The following is a 21487-nucleotide window of genomic DNA, read 5'->3' as shown; positions in this document are numbered from 1 at the left end:
TGATGTCACTAAGAAGGATGTTGTTTGGCAAAAAACAATGTGAATATATTAAAAAGGTACAATATGAAATCGAATTGTAAAGAAACAAAGTTATGTTTACATTCAGGAGTTTCGAACAAAAATGCATTTTATGTGTCCTAAACAAACTTCTTATGTGCTTTTTCCTTCTCGTACATACTGGGGGGGAAAAACTACACAGGGTACCTTTAAACCTGAAGCCAAAGATAGAAAAACACATTCATCTGTTTTTGTTTGGGTTTTTTAGGACATCTAGCTTGATTATCATGTTCTGTCTGAGCGGTATCAAAGCTTTAAGAGCTAAATGTGAACACCCAATACATGCAGCCTAACAGGAGCACTTCAGGGGGATTCGCTGTTGTCACATATTCCTGCCTCTGTAAATTAATGAGGACCTTTTTCTTTTTTCTTGCGACATCTTGCAAAAGCTCGGCGGCGTTCACTGTGAGTGTTCCTGTCATCTTCTCTCCATTTACACATGAACATGCTTGAGGTAAATTCCTCTTCGCGGTAAACAACTTGGTCCTGAGCTGTCAGCCTCCGTAAGAAGTGCTTAATCTAAGGCAGCCACTGAAAAGTGATTTGTCACTTGGGCTTTTGCTTTCAGCAGATGTTTGTGAGGCTGCAAAGAGAGTGCGACATAAAGCGATGCTATATGGAGGAAAAGTTCAGGGTTTCTTTTTCTGCTTTCAAAGTGCTTGCATACTTTATATTATATTACATTATATTAATCCTTCAGTTACAGAAATTGACGTTTAAAAAGCCACCTGTGCTAAATTATACAATACCATAAGACAGACCAGCAAAAGTCTTTTGTTCACATTTCAAGCTGTAAAACTTCAGCACAATGTGGCATAAAACTCACGGCTCTAGAAACACTGATTGCCTCATTATTTCTTGCACCGTCTGGCATGTGTTAAAACTACTATTTGAATTTTTAGAAATGGTTGCCCTCGAGCTGGACGATTGCTGCACCTTTAGTTTTTCATCTCTTGGCACTAAATTTACAACCTCCCAGTGTAGAGAGAGGGAGAGATGACAGTGTCTTTACCTTTTAGTTTGTTGTGTTCGGAGTCTGCAGGGAACAGGACATCGGGGAAGAGCTTCTCGAAGCTGTAGCCGGCATACCGTGGCCTGTTCTCCACGTAGGTCCTCACTGACTGGTTGAGCTTCATCAGGAACTCCTGAGACGGTGTCCCCAGCTGCTCGATCACCTTATTCCACTGGTCGATATCTCAAGGGTACAGTGTTAAGAAAAGCACTGGGCTTGGTTTGGACAAAAGGGGTGGCCATTCCAGACCCATGCTGGGTCATTTTGAACTGATGAAGAGTAAAATAGAGCCATCTAGGGTTGCTACACATTGTCCAGGATTTTTCTTGGTTGGATATATATACACAGCAGCTTATAACCTCCTCTGTAAAGTTAAAAGAGTGCATTATTGGATGAACTATGGAAAATGTCTCAACACAAAAAATGAAAATACTCAGAAAGTTTGGTGAAAGGCTGTCTGGGTGGTGACGTGTTTATAAGTATTGTACTTGATGTAAACAGATTGAACTTGCAACAGATCCCGTTCACACCTGTGCAGAAACAAACATCTGGAAGTTCGTAAACACTGCCTGTTAGGAGGAGACAGCTGCTGCTCACCTCAAGCAGTCCAGATGCTGGAAATGTGTGTAAAACTCTTTTTGTTCTCCTTTTTGAGGACATAACACACATACAGATGTAACATGTACATACAGAAACACCTTGTTCACATCTTTGTTCGTCCTTAAAACTGAATGAACACAGAGGGGAAGTCTCGCCAGTCATACCAAAACGGGGAAAAGTTAGGCTGTAAAATGAGGACATGTTCATTTCTGGCTGAAATAACAGGAAAGGTTCTGCCTTAAATGATTAATTTAGACCAGACAGGATTCATTAGAACAAAACAATGGAGCCAATCATAGCTTTGACAGACAGACAATCGCCCTGTTCCAGAGCTGCATTGCTGTGAAACGACGTGTTGTGTGCTACGGGCTGCAGAAAACCAGCGAACATGTACACAATGTCAGACTGAATTACTGATGTTGAACAAAATGATATTTCACTCTGATCGTCAGGCCAGGAGAGGCCTGCTCAGCCCCCCAAAGTCTAGCTGACCATTTATACTAAAAAACAAAATATTGAATATCTGTTCATTATTATTACCAATGTAGTCACTATCATGAAGATGGTGGTCAGAATTAGAATATGTCCAACAGCCAAATCAGTACTTTGCCTTTTTAGAGTGCTAAAGTCCTGCCACCATTTAAAGCTACCCTCATTAGCCCTCATTCAGTCAGACAACGTATTTTACCACTGGTCCATTAAGCCATCTAAAAACCTGAAACATGACACGGTTATGTTCTCTCATATCAGTTAGTTAAGGTAGCGAGTTATCTATGAATAACTAGCTGAGTTAGCTAAGACAGCTGGCTCTAAAATTCTTGCTAGCTGCTACTTCTGTCACCTCTTTTTATAGCACACTTTGCTAACGCTGCAAACAGTGCAGCTCATACTATATGAACCTCAGCTAACCAAAGTCAGCCGGCATTAGCATTTTATAATGTTATGCAACTATTAGCTTCATGTAGCCTAGCATGAAGCAATAAATCAATAATGGGGCACTAAAAATGTTCCGAGATATTACTCTACAAGGCTTCAAGGCTAACATTTAACTCACAGATCATGTTAAGAAACACAAATATAGCTTCTGTGCACTGTACGCTTTAGTTCAGAAAAAAATATTGTAACCCACTATAACTTTTGAATAACACAATAACAAAAATAGCACAAAGAAAAGTAAAAATGCTGACAGATTTCACAACAAACTATTTTCACATGTCATGACAAGAAAACCACAGGTATGATTAGTTAAGCCTGGTGTTGTCTTTGTTAGCTCACTGCAGGGTAAATCCAAATCCATCAAAATTACACCTGTGCTTGAGCTGCTTTGAGGAGTCAAACCATCAAAGGTTTATTCCCCTTCAACCCGGTCACTGAAAGAAGACACTGAAATGTCATTAAACAGCCACAATAGCTTGACACGTTTTCCCTGTTGTGTGCAAAGATATGAACAAGATGTGAGACAAAGGATGAGACAAGGCGGTATTTTTTGGGGGGGCGGGGTTGGATGGAGGTTCAACTTAAGGATACGATCGGTGCCTGGAAACAACACACTACCCCGGACCATTTCAGCCATGATGCAGCCAACAGACCAGACATCAACTGAAAAATGAAATGACAAACCACCAAATTAGCATGCGGGACTGAAAAACAAACTGAAAAACAACACCAACAACAAGAACAAAAAGGGAAAATAAACATGATGTGGTGCCAGGTGATGTGTGTGTGATACATGACACAAATGAAATGCATGCAGATGAATGCACTCTCAAACCTGGGTCAGCATCCCACGGGGCTAAGGAAAATGATGATCATTCTTTTTTTTTTTTTTGGCCAGCATAAACTGCAAATACTGCAGCTTTTTGTACAAACAGCAGTATTACTAATCGAAGAATTCTGCTTCGGGAACACTGAATAGAATCACAAGCTTTGAAAGGAGAGACACTGACGTGCAAGGTCTTTTTTTGCAGAAGCTCATCTCAACACCCTCAGTATCCTCACTGCAATTCATGTTCTATGTGTTAAACTGGAATATTCTGATCTATGAGGACACAAATGATCATTGTTCAGCTTTTTTTTTGTCAGGGCAACAGTGCAGATTCAAAGCCTCATAAATATTTCTGCAGCACAGCACCAATTTATTCAGGATCATATTGTGAAAGCCAGACCTAACAATTCATTTTTTTGTCTGATTGCTGTTACGAAGCAGTTTGAGGATAGACGAGGGTATTTTTTTTTCTCAGCTATGCCAGAGCAAACTATTAAATTCTATTTCAGGTTTTTTTCCATGTGAACATCGTGCTTGAAGCAACAGTTCTGCTGCTTAGGTGAGTGTAGGAAGAGCGAGCAGGTGGGTGGATGCAAAGTTGAGGTGTCACGCAAATCCGTGAAATAGAATATCTGTAGTTGCTCGCATCACACATGTGATCTCCGTTTGATGGAGCTAATGGTTTGAAGAGACGACAGACTTTTTTTTTGTGTGTTGCTTGTGTTTTTTTTGTTTTTTTCGTGTTTTCACAAGAAGTGCCAGACACTGCTGCAAGCAGCTCAAGGATACAATCCCTTCCTGGAAAAAGGATTTTGTGGCGAACCATTTCTGCCATAATGCAGCCCACAGCCCAAATATCCACTACATATGCGCAGCATAAAAAGGAGGGAGAAGAGAATAAGCAAAAAAAAATAAAAAATGCAACAAGTCAGCAAGAAAAGAATCAAGGGTCATTGTTTTTTTTTTGGTCAAGAGGATTAAAGATGATACAAGATTCTCCTGTAACAAGAGCATCGATGCTACGCATCCACCTCATGATGTTTGTACAAATGGGACAATTTTATCCTCCGAGTCCAGAATTAAGATTTGCTTAACTTGCTACGATGAATCGGACTTTAAAAAAATGAACTTTAAAAGTCTAAATATTGGCTAGGCTAATGGAGCCCCAGTTGGGGGTCTGTCAAATGAATGTTTTAACATTTTGGTAAATGCACTTGTTAGCTTTGTTGCTCAAAATTAGATAGAGCGTGACCACTCTCATGTCTGTACGCCAAAAATGAAGCGAAACTGTTTAGCTTAGTAAGAGTAGAAACAGGGGGAAACAGCTAGTTTGGCTCTGTCCAAAGGTAGAAAGAAGCTAAAGCTAATGACGGCGCTATACTTTCAAGAGTCCTCCAACAAGAAATAGTCTAGCCCATGACCCCGGTAGAACCATAACTTGGATTTTGGACTGAGCCGTGCTAGCTGTTTCCCCTTGTTACCAGTCTTTATGCTAAGCTAAGGTAGCGTCTCTTTATATCTAACGGACAGATATGAGAGTTTGCTAACATGTGGCAAACAAGCGCATTTTGCAAAATGTTGAACTACTCTTTTAAGACCGCCGTGCAAAAACTGTGATATGTTCCAAGCAGCAGCAGCAGCAGCAGCACCATGTGAAACTGCTGAAGCATGCTCAAGTGCCTGTATTCAGACCGGCGTTTTCAGCCAGGCTGTGAGGAGCTCAGGACAGCCAACCTCTTAATAAAACATCAAATGCATGCTAAAGCACTGCTGGGAACTGGAGTCCCCAGACAGGAAGTTTCCCACAAAGCACCAATACCCAACATGCCAACTTCCCCCCCTGAGTGTGACCTTTACAGGAACAGGGTGTGTGTGTGTGTGGGAGTGTGTGTGTGTGTGTGTTTGGGAGGTGCGGTCGAAAAACATCCCAGAGGGTGAGGGGGGGGAAGGGCCATGCAGCAGGCCAGGCAGCAGCTTAGGAGCTCCTCACTGGCCGGTTGCTGTCAAGAAAGCTGCTTTCCCTCCACTCACCGTTGGCCTGGTAGCCCATGCCCAGGATGACTTCAGGGGCACGGTAGTAGCGGGTGACCACGTAGGGCGTCATGAGGAGGCCGGTGGCAGCTGTCCTGGCCAGGCCGAAGTCCAGGATCTTCAATGTGCAGTCAGACTTCACCACAATGTTGCTGGGCTTCAGGTCCTGTTTTAGAAAACACAACACAAGCCTGATTCAGGACATTCAGACAGAGTCAGACACTGTGGCTATAGTCCATCAGTGTGTGGGAGTGAGTCCATCTGTGTTGAATGTAACCGCTGTCAAACGATCAGATAAGAACTTTTTATTTAGCTGATTAACCGGCTTTATCGATGCTGGTCCTCCCTCATCACAAGCCAAATTAAACTTCTTTGTGTCACTATTTTGCAGCATAAACTGTAAGTCAGACTCAGATTTAAAACCTGGGTGCACGAAATAAACAAAGCCAGAACGCAACAGGTGGAGTATCAGCATTAAGTCCATGAATCCACCTAGATTGTCTCAGTTTCAGTCACATTTCAGGCTGACTGTGGAGGGTTTGACCAGACTGATTGGTGGCTCATCAAGTTGCTGCATTTTTCTCAAAGCACCACTGCAGCCGAAACGCACTACCCCCACTCAAATGAATGGAAAAAAACCTGCATTTTGTGTCTTAATGTGGCCTAACAGGCGGTGCAGTTGGGGTATGATGGTCTGCTCTGATAGGGAAGAAAGGAGTTTGGCATGTAGAAATAGCGGGGGAAAATATGTTTTTTGGTGGGAACAAATCATTTCTATATATGGGAAAGTTGCTTGTTTTTCTCTTGAAGAAACCATCGTTCTTGTCCAGCATGAAAAACTATCACCAGGAGATAATAAATCACAGTGAACAGTGTTTTTGTTTTTATTCCATCCTTATCTAACTGTTTCCTGACTTCACGGTTTTCATATCTGTGCTGTGTTATGTTCTCGTCAATCACCTGACACCTACAGGAAGAAACAAGAAAGAAAGAAGAAGAAGAAATAAGTTATGTGTTGAACTATAGCTGTAAATGTCACAGATGGTCTCCGTTTGACATGATTTGACTTGCAGAGAAAGTTATCCTTTCTTCTGAAGCTCATCCCGACAAAGCAAACTGACATGATTATCTCTTCAGCTCTTCAAATTTCCATCCAGTGTCATAAATATGACTCAGCGCCTGCGGCTACAATCAATCGGCCAATTCATTTATTGCAGTAACTAATTTGCCAGCCATGGCAGGTTGAGTAGTTGGTATGCGGCATAATTAACATAGCAACAAATTAGATCCAGCTGCCATTTCATGCCAAGCACTTTGTCTCTGTTGTGGGTCGTAGTATGGACAGTTGTGTACTTCTCCTGCTATCAAAGCGAACAATACAGGTACAGGTAGAAATCCTCATGATCATTATCATAACGTCTTGACAATGACAGTATCAGACTGCGGCGCTAAAGCACAGATTGTGCTCGAGTATGTAGGAGGCTGTATTCTAGAGGGAGTTCTTAGCTACCGATCTAGGACTAGAGAGGCTCTCATCACAGAGGCACACAAGAATAAAAGAGTCTTTGGCGATCCATGACTCGTTTTGCATCTGTTCACCTCCTGAAAGCACTTGCGTGCCGAGCCGTTGCGGATGCGAGCGGTGCCTGTTGGCTCCGCCTGTGGCTCAATTAGTTCTGGCTGGCGGAGCAAGAGGAGCTCTGCTAATCTACTGCCGCGTCTTTCACTGAGGTTGATTGACAGAGTGCCGTCTCTGTGTGCGTTTGTCTTACTGACTGTGTGTGTGTCTGTGTGTGTGTGTGTGTGTGTGTGTGTGTGTAGACAAGAGGGATCCTTTGTATATTTTCGCCGGTGCTTCAGGGCGTGCGTGTGGATTATGTGTGTCATCCTGTGTCTGTTGTTTCAACGGGAACGAGCACCTGAGTGTGTTCGTGTGCGTCATCTCCTCAGCAGAACAACCGGTTTATGTTTGGCTGTGTTGTCCGGTGATTGCATATAATAAAGTGTCAACAAATGGAAACGAAATTTGAACAGGGACAGTTCACCATCTTTCAGAGGTGTCTATGTGGAGTTTATTTCAGGGAGAAAATAAACAGCTAGCCTGGCTGCATCCGATGGTAACAAAACCTGCAACCATCGCCTCTAAAGCTCATCAATGAACATGTTACCTTATTTTTACGTGGCAATGCCGGGAGCTCTATGACTGTGAAATTGGCTTTGTCCATCCATGTGGTATTCTGGTGCCGGAGGTGTACAGGTGAGGGGAGAGGTTTATTCAAATGAGGCAGCACACACAGAGCTGATGGTAAAAATGTGTCAGAGCCCCGTCCGTCCATCTGATACTTCTCTGGTGATATTACAAGCAAATCAAATCTCGGAGCGAACGTGCAGCTATAGCGGAATAATGCTTAAAATGTAAATCTGGTAGATGTGTTTCAATCAGCAACAAAATAACATTTCATGTTGTTAAAGAAGGTTAATGGATAGGAGTCAATTAAACTGTATGAAAAGCTTCATTAAGTCCTTGCAGAAATCTTGAAGGCAGCACGACACATATGTTGATAAATCTGCAGCCTCTGATTGGAGGAGTGTGGAGCCAGAGCGCAGCAGCATTACAGCTATTTACCTTTAATAAATCAACATGACAACAGGCTGCCACAGAATAACCACACACACACACACACACACACACACACACACACACACACTTCAGTTAATAACACTGCATTCTGCCTGAATTTGTGGGAGACATTGTAATTACCCGTCACTCACTAATCCTGTGCATCATGGCCTCCTTCCAAGAATATTTTTAGATATATAACGATTTATACTGTCATACATTGTTATGGCTGGTGATGAATTATGATCCCATAATGGCACACTTTGAGATGCAAATACAGACTGTGCACCTGAGACCATCGTTTAGTATTTGCGTTGTGCCTGTTCTTAAAGCAACATTGTGTAACTTTTCTACCATTAAGTAACAGGTTGAAAATGATTTTGATGACGCTGACTTGTAATCAGGTGAATGGTGTCTCTGTTATTCTCACTCTGCACACGTTACATCTTTGTTACTTTGTGATCCGCGCAAGATCATCTGCGAAAGGTACATAATGCTTTACGGCCGCCTCACCTCTCGGTTATTGTCAGTAAAGTAATTGCTGTGAACTGTAGCTGCTCTTAGCTAATGTTAGCTCAGTTTGTTAGCCGGGCTGTGCAGATTGTGAGCTCAGCACACCAGTGGAGTGTTAGCATTTGAACTACAGGTGTTTTGGATCACCAGGGAGAGGAGGCTTTCAGCAAATACTGATGGGAATGGAGCTGTGTCGTGCCAGAACTGGAGCTGGGCAAGTGTAGCAGCCTAATGAACATAATGACAGAGGCAAAAAGACCAAGAGGACACTGAAAATAAAAAAGTGGCCGAGCGAGTAGCCCCCAGACAGTAAACCTGGGACTGACTTTTAGTCGTTGGCGAGAGCTTGGCTGGATGCTATGTTGTTGTGTCATGCTGTTAGCAAAGTTGTCGACTCACTAGTTTTGTACAAGTAATGCACAATTGTCCATATTCACCACAGTGTTATTATACTCTGAAACTGGAGGCGCTTTATCTCTCTGCAGGTTATATCCTTAAATGTTAAACTATTCCTTCAAACTTTAGACTTTTAAAATCTAGAGACATTCTACATGATTCGTTTGCTGCTGCTCGGCTGGCCTACACTGGCTTTTCAATGCTCTAACATTCTGTCTAATAGCTGCCAGACACATTAGAACATTTTGCTGAATCTTATTAACATATCAATGTCGGCAGCCCTGTCCAGCCATTCCTGCTTCTGTGAAAAGCAGGAATGGCCTGCTAAGTTATGAAATGCAGCTGTGCATATTCATGTGTGTGCTTACAATAAAACATTTAGACCTGCTTATCTGGAGCGCGCAGACTGTTTCGTATGCATGTGTACGAGTATGCCTCACCCTGTGTATGATGCCGGCAGCGTGCAGGTGTTTGATTCCACACAGCATCTGGTAGAGCAGGTAGGACAGCCTCTCGTGGTCCAGCTCCATCTGAATCACCTGGCACAGATTGGCATCCATCAGCTCCATCACTAGATACCTGCGGGGGAAACCACAGAGGGTTAAATAATCATGCAGGGATGCACGCACAGAGCTTCCATAGGTTGGTATTTTTAGTTCACAGGCAATGTAGCAACACACATTAAAAATGTATTGTAATGCAATCAAAGTGGTTGATGACTCATTAGTCTGAATTAAAGTGCTGCTTTACTCTGGATATATGAAATAAAGGTAAACATTTTAAGCTCTTATTTCCTCATCCTCGCAGCACTAGTTTCTCATGGCATTCAGGAAGGGTTCTCCTTCTCAAAACAGTGATGATGTTATGTTATCTGGCAGCTGTTACATCACCGCTCCCTACAATCCTCCTACATGGACCTCCTGACAGCTTTTTATACAAAAAGCAGGATCTTGGTGACAGAGCATGCGGCTTTACACTGAAAAAAAGTACAACTTCTGCCTATGTGTTTACAGCAATAAAAATGGTTATAAATATATATATAGAACTTGGGATAATGCGCTGTGTACTGCTCCGTGATGCAAGTATGTATTCAGGTACAGAAACACACAGGCAAATGGAGTGTTCATCCTCCATCCTCCTAACTGTGTGTTTGCCCTGCAACCCTCTGGCTATGATTTGTCCAGTTTCCTTTTTAACTCCAATCAGGCAGACACGGCACTACACACACACACTACACACAGAGAGAAAGAGCTTCTAGAGGATGGCATTAATCATGTTTGTTCCCGTCATGCTCGGCGAAAACCTTCACTTCCCCCACATCTCAGTTTAGTGTTCTACTCTCTGCGATTCTGCAGCAAGTTTCCACTCGCATGGGCGTCTTGTCGACTTCCAAACGCATCCAGGTCGCTGCGTAACATGAACCAGTGTTGATCTTACTTAACGCACTGTCCACACCAATGTAGAATGCATAAAAGTTGGACTTTACGGTATTTGTGCTCCACCGGAGGCACCAGTTATTTGGTTTGTATGTTGAAGATTTGGGTGTTTCTGTTGACCCCGGATATCCATCGCTTGAATCATGTTTGTAGAGCGAGTGTTTTAAAGATTAAATGTGTCCACTTACTGTGATTACATGTATTATTATTATTATTATGTATTCTTTGAAATATGTCTGCCTACGCCATGTACTTTTAATGAGGCAAGTTAACACACTAACCACAAGCTCCTAAAAGTCAAAAAAGAGCTTTCAAGCCCTCAGCGTGCCACATCCTGTATCGATTTTTACAAACATGCAGCGAGCAGATGTTGTTCGGCTCGGTCATACTCACACATCTTGGAATTCTTCCAGTGTCTTCTGTGGCGTGAATACGTTTAATAGGCCGATTATCTGCCCAGAATAAAAAAAAAAAAAAGGCACAGTTATTACTCTGCGAGGCCAGAGGGGAGATGAAGGGTTGTAATAAATGACATCATCGCTGACACCTCTGCATCCCTGAACCAGCAGGAGCGCCTGAACGGCTCTGCAGCAGCAGCAGCATCAATAATGAATAACAACAGGACATTTCTTAATTCAAAACAGCACATAGAAAGCATGTTGCAGCAGCGGGGAGGAGCGCTGTGGTCATCCACAAAGCTTCCTGTTTTCAAAATCAGCTGTCAATCAAACAAGGTGGGCAGATTTTTAGACTCTCTTTGACTTTGCAGGAGAGCTATTACAGGTTATCACACTACATTATTTCCAATAACAAGCGATATCAATATTTAATCACTCGGGATGCAGCACAATTACAGCGAGCACACGGAGATGAGTGATGTTCAAGTTGATTTGGAGATTAAACATTTTCCAGAGCTTTCCTCAGGGCACGCTTTGCTTCAGTGTCTGAAACAACCTTTAGGACAGTAAAAGTGTCACTGCTCAACTTCTCCCATCCCTGATGCTAACATGCAGAAGAAGAAGAAGAGTAAACATCAGAAAGTTCTTACGTTCTTGTGGTTGACACATTTCATGAGCACCAGTTCTCTGTAGGCTCGTTTTGCGTGAGTTTGATTCTGAAACGGCCGGCTCAGCTTCTTGATGGCGACGTTCCTCTCCAAGTTGTGGTCGTACGCTGAACTGCGGTGAAGAATGAAAGCAAAAAGTCAATAATAATGTAACAGCAAACACGGCAGTGATCATTTAACCCTCTGCACTCTTCTCCAGCGGTCGTTTGCAACGTTGAAGATGGAATGAAATCACACGTGGTACTGATATAATATGACCTAACACGTTAGCAAACAGTTGCATATTAAAAATCCAGCAGACTTGGAGCAGCATTAGGGCACGTTGAGACAAAATCAAAACAGCTAAAACACAGGTTTTTTCCATTCGTCTGAGTGGAGAGGTCGTCTGTTTCGTCCACCAAAATAATTTGAGCCGGTTCTAATTTTTGGAAGAAAAAGAAGAAGAAAAAAAACACAGCCAATCAGACACTTAAGACTCAGACCGCTTAAATGTCTTTGAAACTGATGCTACACACAGCGCCAGATTCTGTCTTAGTGTTTATTTGGAGTTGTGTTTCTGATGACCTCCTTTCAGCTCATTTAGTTTCCACCATCTCCTTCTGGAAACATGTAGCTTTTTAGCTGCTCAATGCTCCACAAGGTTCACCTGGTAGCTTCTGACTTTGTCTGTGAGAACTTAATGGTGTTGGTATTTTGTCCACTTCAAATACCAACATCATGCGGAGGACCTAGAGTCGAGTGGTATGAAAATAAACGCAGCGATTCTATAGAAATCAGATCAGATTTTGCATGTATGGCTTTAATATGTTTCAAAATAAATAAGCAGGAATGCTTTGTAGGCAGTCTTGTATTGAGAGGACTGATGTGATGGATGTGATGATGGCTGAGTGTCCACAAATCACAATCAATGCTGTGATTAAAGAAAATATGTTCATTTTTATCTAATTTTATTTATATTGCTAAATCCTGGGAGGTTTTTGTGCTAGGGTTTGTGTTTCCACAGCTGCACAGTCGGCTCTCTTACATGATGGAACTGTGACAAACTGGGGCTTAAGATAAAAAAATATATATATAGATATATATATACACACATCTGCAAAAACTTTAAGGACCTTCACAGGTTAGGCAGAGAAGCACAGCAGTTGTTGACATTTAATTCCTCATATATCAAAATGAAGCCTTGACTGTATCTCATGCATCAGTTCCTTGGAGTTCCTACTCAGTTCGAGTGCCAGAGAGGATTAGTGACAGAACTCCACGCTTAGCTCATGTTACACGAACCGGGACTGGATTAGTTTGGACCGTCGATTAAAAATGTGATGGTTCAGTCAATCAAATGCTGGAATGATGGAGATGTTAAAGGACGCAAACGTGGCTTAACTGTCGACATGATATGAATATCACCCTGAAATCCACAGGGAACACTATACCGTACTGTACTGTCAACAAACACTATAGCGTGCATGTATTTCTGTGTTGTGTGAGACTTATGCTGATGTTATAACATCTGATCTCATCAGCTTTCGGAGCCAACAGCTGGCAGAGGTCGAGCGCAGCATCAGTGGCTTCCACCGAACCTGACAGCTCCTGTGTGGGAAGTTCAATCCTGCAGTTTCTGACTGAAAAGAATGATTTTTTGGGGGGGGCATGTTGTCCATCTGGCTGAGGAGACACAGTCTTGCATAAGGTTGTGGAAAGTATCCTTGTCCTTGAACTTACCAGACAATTCCCTGTGCTCCGGATCCGATAGGTCTGAGGTTCTGGTAGCGCTTTAAAACCATAAAAGTCGAATCTCCCACATCTATACTGTAGTACTCCTTTTCACGCTTGTTCCGGTTCATGGTGAAGCCTTGGACAAACGCTGTGACTGGGCATCCAAGTGGAGCTCTCCTCTCAAGACCTGCAGCACAGACAAAGACAGACAGGTGGTCATTTTATGATTTCCAGCAGACAAAACATGCGCACGGAAACAAAACAGCAGCATCGACGGTGGCGTGTTCAGGACAACAGCAAATGAAACTGGAACCGATGAAGAGCTGCTCGTACTGTAGATGTCCACACTACAGGCTTACTGCCGCAGCGCTTCACTCAGTTAACTCACTTAATCACCACTAGTGTTTGCATTACATGGGGACCTCATTTCACGTTTTATTTATTCCTTAAAGAACTGCGGAGCCACCCGTGGATATGTTCATGTGTTCGATGGTGCACATGAGTATATCTGCACTCTTTGGTATCATCAAGCGAGGTTCATCGATTATAATAACTACTGTATAAAAGGCAAAAGGTCGGTGCGATGGAGTGATGACCCAGGCGGAGAGAGAGGAAGCAGGAAGCCGGGTTCCACTCCAACTCTGAAGACGACGAATCATTAGTGAGATTTGGAGCGTTGTGTTGAGGAGGTCGGCTTCGTGATGATAGCTGTACATTCCACGGACTGTGACCTGACCTGAGACTACTGCTAACCCACCCCCACCACCACCACCCTTTCCTTTCATCATCAGTTAGCCTCTCCCCTACGCTCGTCTTCCTATTCTTGAAACGTCCGCTCTTCTCTTCTATCTTCCGGGCTGCCGTCAAAACCCCCCCCCAAAAAATCAGACTCAAACAGGAGACCTCCTTCAATCAGGCTCAGACCAGGAGATAATAGAAATCAGATCAATAAACATGAGATAATTGATGGACGTTTTTTTAGAGATTCCAAAAGTGGCTGAAATCAAGACCAAAGCACCAGAAAAGTGATCTCAAATGCCTCCTCTTCCTCTCCACCTCCTCCTCCTGTTGTATTTTATTCTTTATCTTTGTCTCCTTCTTCTCTCTGACTCTGTTCATAACGTCATCTTCTCTCTCCCGCTGAAGAACCCTGTCTACAGTCTGCGCCTGAGCTGAAACTGCAGAGGTACAGAGAGGGACAAAAGTATCACAACAGAGCCTTAATTAATATTTCATCTTACGGCAAGAGAGACATGCTGATCGAACGTCCATCCATGTTCAGGTACAGAAAAACACATTATCTGTAGAGTTAAAAGCTTACTAACCAGATTCAGTCAAGCGCACTCAAACTAACCAGTCGTCTTCTTACATGCCTTCACCTGATCGCTAACCAACCTCTGCTACATCTAACACCAACCGTGGAGGGTAACTCTGATTAGAATTCATACTTTTTCCACATACACACTTGTTACTTTTTTAGTGCCATGTGTTAAAAAAACGAAACAATCTCCATCAATTATGTATTTGATGGTGCCAAAGTTATTAAAAAACAAGATCCATCAATCAGAACATCTACGATTGAGTCACTAGTGGACAGTCTCAACCTGGCTCCTCCCTTCTGACCATCACAGCTTTGCTGCAGAGACACAGAGAAACATTATCTGGTATTATGTCTCTCTCACACACACACACACACACACACACACAAACAGAGACACCTGGTCGTACCACATGCTGCTTTGAAAAAAACCCAAAATGTGTATGTTTTTTTGGGGCGACTTCATAAAAATACTGCTGCTCCTGATACAGTGAGAGAGAGGCGGGGCAGGTGTGTGTGTGTGTGCAGAAAGAGAAGGGAAAGCATAGTAAGCAGGTTAAAGAAGTTTGTAAGTAAACACTAAAATAAGACATTAATATGGCGACATATGAAATAACCTACTAGAAATATGGTAATGTATTCATGTAAAACATCGAACTCAGCCCAGTTACAGTTATTCTGCAGGAAACACTGAAACCGGTCCTGAATGTGTGCTCAGTGACCTTTCCTGTAGCAGCACGGCACGCAGGTTTTCGTTTAAGAAACAGAAAAATACATTCTGTTTTGCTCGTCTAGGACTTCTTTCTGTTTCCGTGGTAATGAATGTTGTATTGTCATACTACGATTGTATCAAAGTTTAAAATGTGAAGGCCTAATTTGGCACAAGGCCGGTTTGCGCCGTGGTTTTCACCCAAATTGAATTCAGCACACGAAAACGGCACATGCAGCTCAGGCCAACCTGAAGCGACGACTCCGCGCGGCCCGTAAACGTTACCACAGACTGTACCTGTACAGCAGCATGGTGAATAATACAGGACTGATTCTACAAAAGAAAAAAAGGTTCGGTATCGTGTTTGCCAAGACAAGCTGTAAAAAAAGATAACATTCATGTTTTAAACTCCACCACCGGCTGCTGTTTGATTAGCACCTACTAGAGATTCAGCCTCACACCTACCACCTTCATAAGTCGCCTGCACTCCATTTAACCACGTTTCTGCAGCATTACCACAATGTACAAAAAACATATACAGTATCACAGTATGCTTTCAGATACTACCACTAAAGAGCTTTTAATGACCAGCTTTTAATGTAGAGAGCATCAATGAATCTTTTTAGGTACAATTTAGACCAAACATGGTTATTACAAACTTGCTTTTATAACCTTAATTCTAATTAATATTAATACAATGTTTTCCATGTCCCAGACACTCTGGTGCTGCAGTGAAAACGCAGGTTTTTTCATTTATTTGAGTGGGGGGTTGTCCGATTTGGTTGGGGCGTTGCAGGCTGCTGGGGTGACCGCCAAAAAAACGCAGCGACCCGTGACGAAGAAGTTGAGCCGGATCCAAGTTTTGGGATGACACAGCTGGTCGTCACGCTGCGGCCACCAATCAGACGATCGGACCGGTCAAACCTCCACAGTCAGCCTAAAATGTCACTGAAACCGAGACAATCCAGGTGGATTCATGGACTAACCTGTGATACTCTACCTGTTGTGTTCTGGCTTTCTTTATTTCATGTATCAGCTTCTAATCGGACTTACAATTTACGCTGCAAAATAGTGACACGAAGAAGTTTGGTTTGGCTTTTGTCCGACGGTTTGAGGGGGAAAGAGTGAGCGTTGATCAAGAGACCTAAACAGTGAATGAGAGTGAGCGAGCGCAGATATCGATAGATTGTTTCACAGCCGTTACATCCAGCACACACCACTAGACGACCCTGCTGCAATTCACCACAGTGCCCTGATTCAAACTCCTGTTGCCTCCTCCAATTTAATGAACACTTGTGTATTGATTGGCACCTCACACACTTAAACCCTTTTTTTTCATAAGCTGGCCAGCAAAAATATCAACTTCCATTTGCCAGCAGCATCTGGCTGCAACAGGTCCAAAAATAACATGTAAGCCACTTCTAACACGTTTTTCAGAAAATACCATGCGGTAAATCAAATATAGGCCACACGGGAGAGTGTGTGTGTGTGAGTGTACTCACATCATGCAAGGTAGGCTTATTAAAAATACTGCAGAATATGTCTGAGCTGATGTTTTGAGGCTTTTCTCTCCCAATTCGAAAGGCAGAACAGCACGTAGCAGGGTTATTGTGAGAGCAGAGGATCTGTGGCTGCATGTGAAAATGGAGCCCGCCGATGTGACAGTGTGTGTCAGGCTGTCAGGTTCAGCTGTAAGGTGGTGGAGATTCGTACATTTAAATATATAACGACAGAAAATATATCTGCAGCAGATGACACTTTCAGGTCTATTGAAAATCATTCGATGTATAGGATACATGTTGGAAATAATGTCTCTGACAAGCAGACGGAAAAGAACAAAGATTTTCTACAGGTGAACACACATCCATCTTAGCTGTCCTGTCCACATTTGCCCCCGTTTCTCTGCCCCACAGCAGTCCATCACATCGTGTCCCCTGGGAGTTGTTCTGTCTATCGTTTGCTCCGAGTGCAGCGACTTTACCGTCCGGATTCTGGCGAACATCAACAAGGCCTTCAGATATCTGAGCGAGCGAGACTGAGCCCTGGCAGCAATTTGGATGAGTTAGATTTTATCTTTGAGCCGCTCACATTGAGCCAAAGTCATGGCTGCTGATAAGAGCTCATAAGGGCAAAAAAAAAAAAAGAGTCACGTTTCTCTTCTGACTGTCTTGAGGGATGACTTCGGGGTATTTAAACTTCCTAAAACCTAAGCCCAACCTCAGCCGATGCGCTTATAAGAGTCGCAGTAAGATCATTAGACATCTAGAGATTCTGTCGATAAGTTACAACAACCAATCACCACAATTAACCTGTTCGGCTTGTCGGTTTGGTGCCCGACACCAAACAGACAGGTGACGCAACTGCTCTACTCCAAACCAACAGTGATGAGACATACCAATCTAATTGTATCACCTTAATCATCATCATCCAATAAAGCAAGCATGCAAGAGTGCAAGCGCACGGCCTCAAACACCAGCGAATGCGCCCGCAACTCTGGAGCCTGCGGCGTGGAGCTCGGAGGAAGAACTCCATAACAAACAGGTACATTAATATGTGCTTTCCGCCCTGTTAATAGACACCTCACGCACCTGGCAGAAGACAATACATGACGTTGAAAATGAGGATTTTAACTGACGAATATGACGTTTTACACGGTGGCACCTTCACGGATTCATACAGATCGTAGATTTCTGTTCAGTTTATTCATCCTTTTTGCAGCTTCTTGGTCATTTTCCAGGCCCTGAACCTACTCACTTTGGAAGTTTAAGCTCAGCGGGAAAAGCGACCGACTTAGTACGGACTGGGTACATAAAAAATTGTTGCATAACCGGCAAGAAAATCTTTACAACAAGCTTTATTTGAACAGCTGTACGTGAGGTGTCAAACACATTTGCACAGAATAAACATCAAATCATGCAGAAGAGAATTTGAACACGATCCAAAAGGACATGAGGGAGCTCTTTGTCCTCAAACATGACTACTTAAACCATATTAATAGAAACACTGACTCCACTTTAATAGGCAAATTATCACACCGTCCATTCATTTATAGCACGGAGGAACTAAGAAATCAATGTCAATGGGCCCCAAAATCTGTCAGTATCAGCCAACAGGACCTCCAGATATGACTCAGAGCTCGCCGTGTGTAAGCCAGGACTCATACTCCCATATCTGCATGCTACCTTTCGCTTTTGGTGCAGGAATCAGATTTCTTGGTGCTTTTGGCTGACCACTGCTGTTCTCTTGGCAGGTTGTTTAAAACCTCGCTAGCAATGTGCAAGTGCAGAGTCCGGGAGAGCTGCATGCATCGCCCAAATAGGACTACAGGAACATGTTGGAAAGATAGCACAAGCAAGACGCATACACCACACACACACACACACAAGCTGCAACCTGGACTAAACCAGCCAAACCTAGCTCCATATTTTAGTAATATTACTGATAATTCATATTTAATCATCTGGCCTGATATGCTATGTTACTTGAGACAGAGCTGATCTCCATTTGATTGCCGTAACAAAAAGGTAAGGCATGCTGAAACATTATGCAACATGCCAAAGAGGAAAAAAACTGCATTCACCTTTTTTGAATTTGCAGGTCAGTGAGGCCGTGAACGCACCACATGAATCACTTTTTTTTTTTTTTAAACACACACATGCACATCTCCCATCTGCTCACTGTTTGTTATTGAATCCACAGACATGCTGCTACGTTTATAATAAGATACTCTGGCCTGGTTTGCAGTGCAGGAATGGAGTTTGCACCACCTTTTTTAAAGCTGACAGAAAATATGCAGCAGATCCTATCACGGCGGTAAACACACGCGAGCCGCTGCTAGCTGAAACGGGGTGTATTCAAAGGCGTCAAGAAGTGATTTCTGTTTACATGTTAGCGTCTTTAGGTGAGCACACGCTGGAGGTCACGGCGTTTTTAACTCAAACGTTTCACTTGTTTCACGACCACCAGCTCCACAGTGAACAGTGTAAGCAGCGCTAATGTCCGTGTAGGTTACAGTAGTGTGCTTCCCAGTGTAGCCACTCAGTCTGGTTGCCTTTTACCAGTTAGGCCAGACCTGCCCTGCTGCTGCCGCTGCTGCTGCTGCTGTGGTGTTGGTGGTGGTGGTCACCATGTACATTGTATGATATGAACACCTATTTACAGTAACGTGTGGGACACACATTAGTTCCCATTCCCCACAAATGTTTTGACAATAAGACGACAAACATGTCTCGTAGGAATATGTCGAGCTCACCCTCTCTCCGGTTAATTCCACCAGTGTCGACCCGCAGTCAGTCGCCGTTTGCTGCCTGCCTGCTGCTGCTGGAGACACAACCCGGACGTTTTTTTGTTGTTGTTTTTTCTTTTTCTTTTTCGGAGAAAACAAAAAGCAGCTTTTTAATCCCTCTTTTTTTTCCCTCCGGATACGCTCCCGTTTCCCCTCACGCTAGCAGGCCAGGGTCATCGCAAAATACATGTGTAGCTTCAACGTAACCTAATCTTTGTGCTTCCGTGACACAAGCAGTTTCTGCCATTTCATACCAACGTCGTCGAAACCTTGCGATGTTTCCTCGGCTGCACAATGAAGGACCGGGGAGGGGAGGGGGGTGTTCAAGACCGCCTGCGCGTTCCCGGCAGCCGCTCCTGGGAAAGCGGAAGCGGACTGTTTGGCAACGTTTTGAAATGAAGAGATTTTACACACAAGAAAAATGCTTAAAAACATAAAAAACACACACGTAATATGTACATTAATGCAAACCATGTATTTATATAAACGATTTTGCAGCTGAGATATCATTTAGGCTACCAGCTAGGTTTATATTTATTTCCTGTTTAGCTGACTGTCAAATAAAATGCACTCACATGATTGTATTTCTTTTTAATAAGTTATAGGATGGCTAATGAAGCCTACAACACAATTTAAGTCCAAAGTTATTTTATTTGGTAATTTGTACACTTAGTTACCAGTTTATTAGGCACAGCTAGCTGAAACAAATGCAGTTTATTGCTACCATTGTGCAGCAAATTCTACTTTCATAAAGTTTTTAACATTAAAACAGTTTCAGAGAGGCTTTAATTTGAACGGCTTGAATTGTAATGACTGAATATCATCATATAGCTTCTATAATTAGACCACACCATAATTATAGCTCTTAAAACAACTTTAAAATAGGATAAACGCCACTCTGAAACAACACTAATAACACAAACTAAACATAATGAACTTCATTAAGGTGGAATTTATTGTAGGACTGTCAACCCATTGGGGTTGGTGTACTTAATAAAGTGGAAACTAATTTTAATTTAGCAACATGTTAGTACTATGCCAAGCACAACAATCAGCAAGCGTTGTCATATTTCAAACATAACGTTAGATTAAAAAAAAGCCTGTATTCATCCACACAATTCTCTCTGTAGTGGCCTTCAGGTGGCTTTTATTTGTGATTATCTCCCTTATTAAGCATCTGGACCACTTTAAAAGCCGCAATACTTCACTCAAGTATTGTACAATTTAGAGGTACTTGTATTACACTTTCAATTTTATGTCACTTCATACTGTATACAGCTCCACTACATTCATTACTTACTTTTCTGATTAAAGGCTTTTAAAATGCAATTAACAGGACTTTAACCTCAAACTTTGATATCCATTTTTTTTTTAAGAATTCAGCAGACAAGTGTTCTAGTGTGGTGTGTTTAAAATTTGATCCTTAAGAAAGCTTATACTGGTGGCATGACGCCACACGTAGGCATCACCTGGAAATACCTTCCACAGGTCAATGAGTTAATTATTCCTTTAGCTGTGAAGGACAGAGACATGAATCTGGACTAACAAGGCCTCTCTTGATGGTGTGGCTGAGGAAAAGTGGGTGGAGTGGGTAAGCACAGTTTGCACACAAAACAGCAATAAAAAAAAAGTGTGTTAAAAAAAGGAACAGCACCACTCAAATCTCTTGATACTGCAATATTTAACAATGTTGACTCATCAGACTTTATACGTTCAGACTGCTCCATTATTATTTAGGTGTCAAACATCACTTTTTATTTCATCTCAGTCTGTCTGACAGTTATACTTGTTACTTTGCATGTTTATGAAATTTCACAACAGACATATGACCTAGTTATGTTCACCTGTATGACCTAAAAATCTAATGTTACATCACGTCAGGATAGTTCTTCAGAATATAATTTTTATTATTACTACTTATCTTTGATATATAATATGGTACTTTTTAATTTTGCATTGGTCAAAT

At 42.5% G+C, this 21487-nt stretch overlaps 1 protein-coding gene across 3 annotated transcripts in view; it reads right to left on the bottom strand.

The window, feature by feature from the left end:
* mapk8b (mitogen-activated protein kinase 8b) overlaps window positions 1-19875 on the bottom strand; it is a 29283-nt gene extending 9408 nt beyond the window's left edge. The window contains exons 1-8 of one of the 3 annotated variants that reach the window (XM_027289223.1): window positions 19776-19875; window positions 13216-13396; window positions 11479-11608; window positions 10824-10882; window positions 9435-9573; window positions 5466-5631; window positions 3197-3268; window positions 1070-1252 (exon numbers count right to left, since the gene is read on the bottom strand). In XM_027289223.1, the coding sequence (XP_027145024.1) occupies window positions 1070-1252; window positions 3197-3268; window positions 5466-5631; window positions 9435-9573; window positions 10824-10882; window positions 11479-11608; window positions 13216-13337 (871 nt within the window). In that variant the 5' untranslated portion in view covers window positions 13338-13396; window positions 19776-19875. Of the gene's footprint in view, window positions 1-1069; window positions 1253-3196; window positions 3269-5465; window positions 5632-9434; window positions 9574-10823; window positions 10883-11478; window positions 11609-13215; window positions 13397-19488 lie in introns of all 3 variants that reach the window. The other 2 variants (XM_027289222.1, XM_019253297.2) reach the window with 2 other exon arrangements.
* Window positions 19876-21487: the final 1612 nt, after the last annotated feature.

This window comes from Larimichthys crocea, chromosome XVI (genome assembly GCF_000972845.2).
Source record: "Larimichthys crocea isolate SSNF chromosome XVI, L_crocea_2.0, whole genome shotgun sequence".
Taxonomy (NCBI): Eukaryota; Metazoa; Chordata; class Actinopteri; family Sciaenidae; genus Larimichthys; species Larimichthys crocea.
Note: the sequence above shows the minus strand (reverse complement) of the source record. Positions and strands in the feature narration are given on the sequence as shown.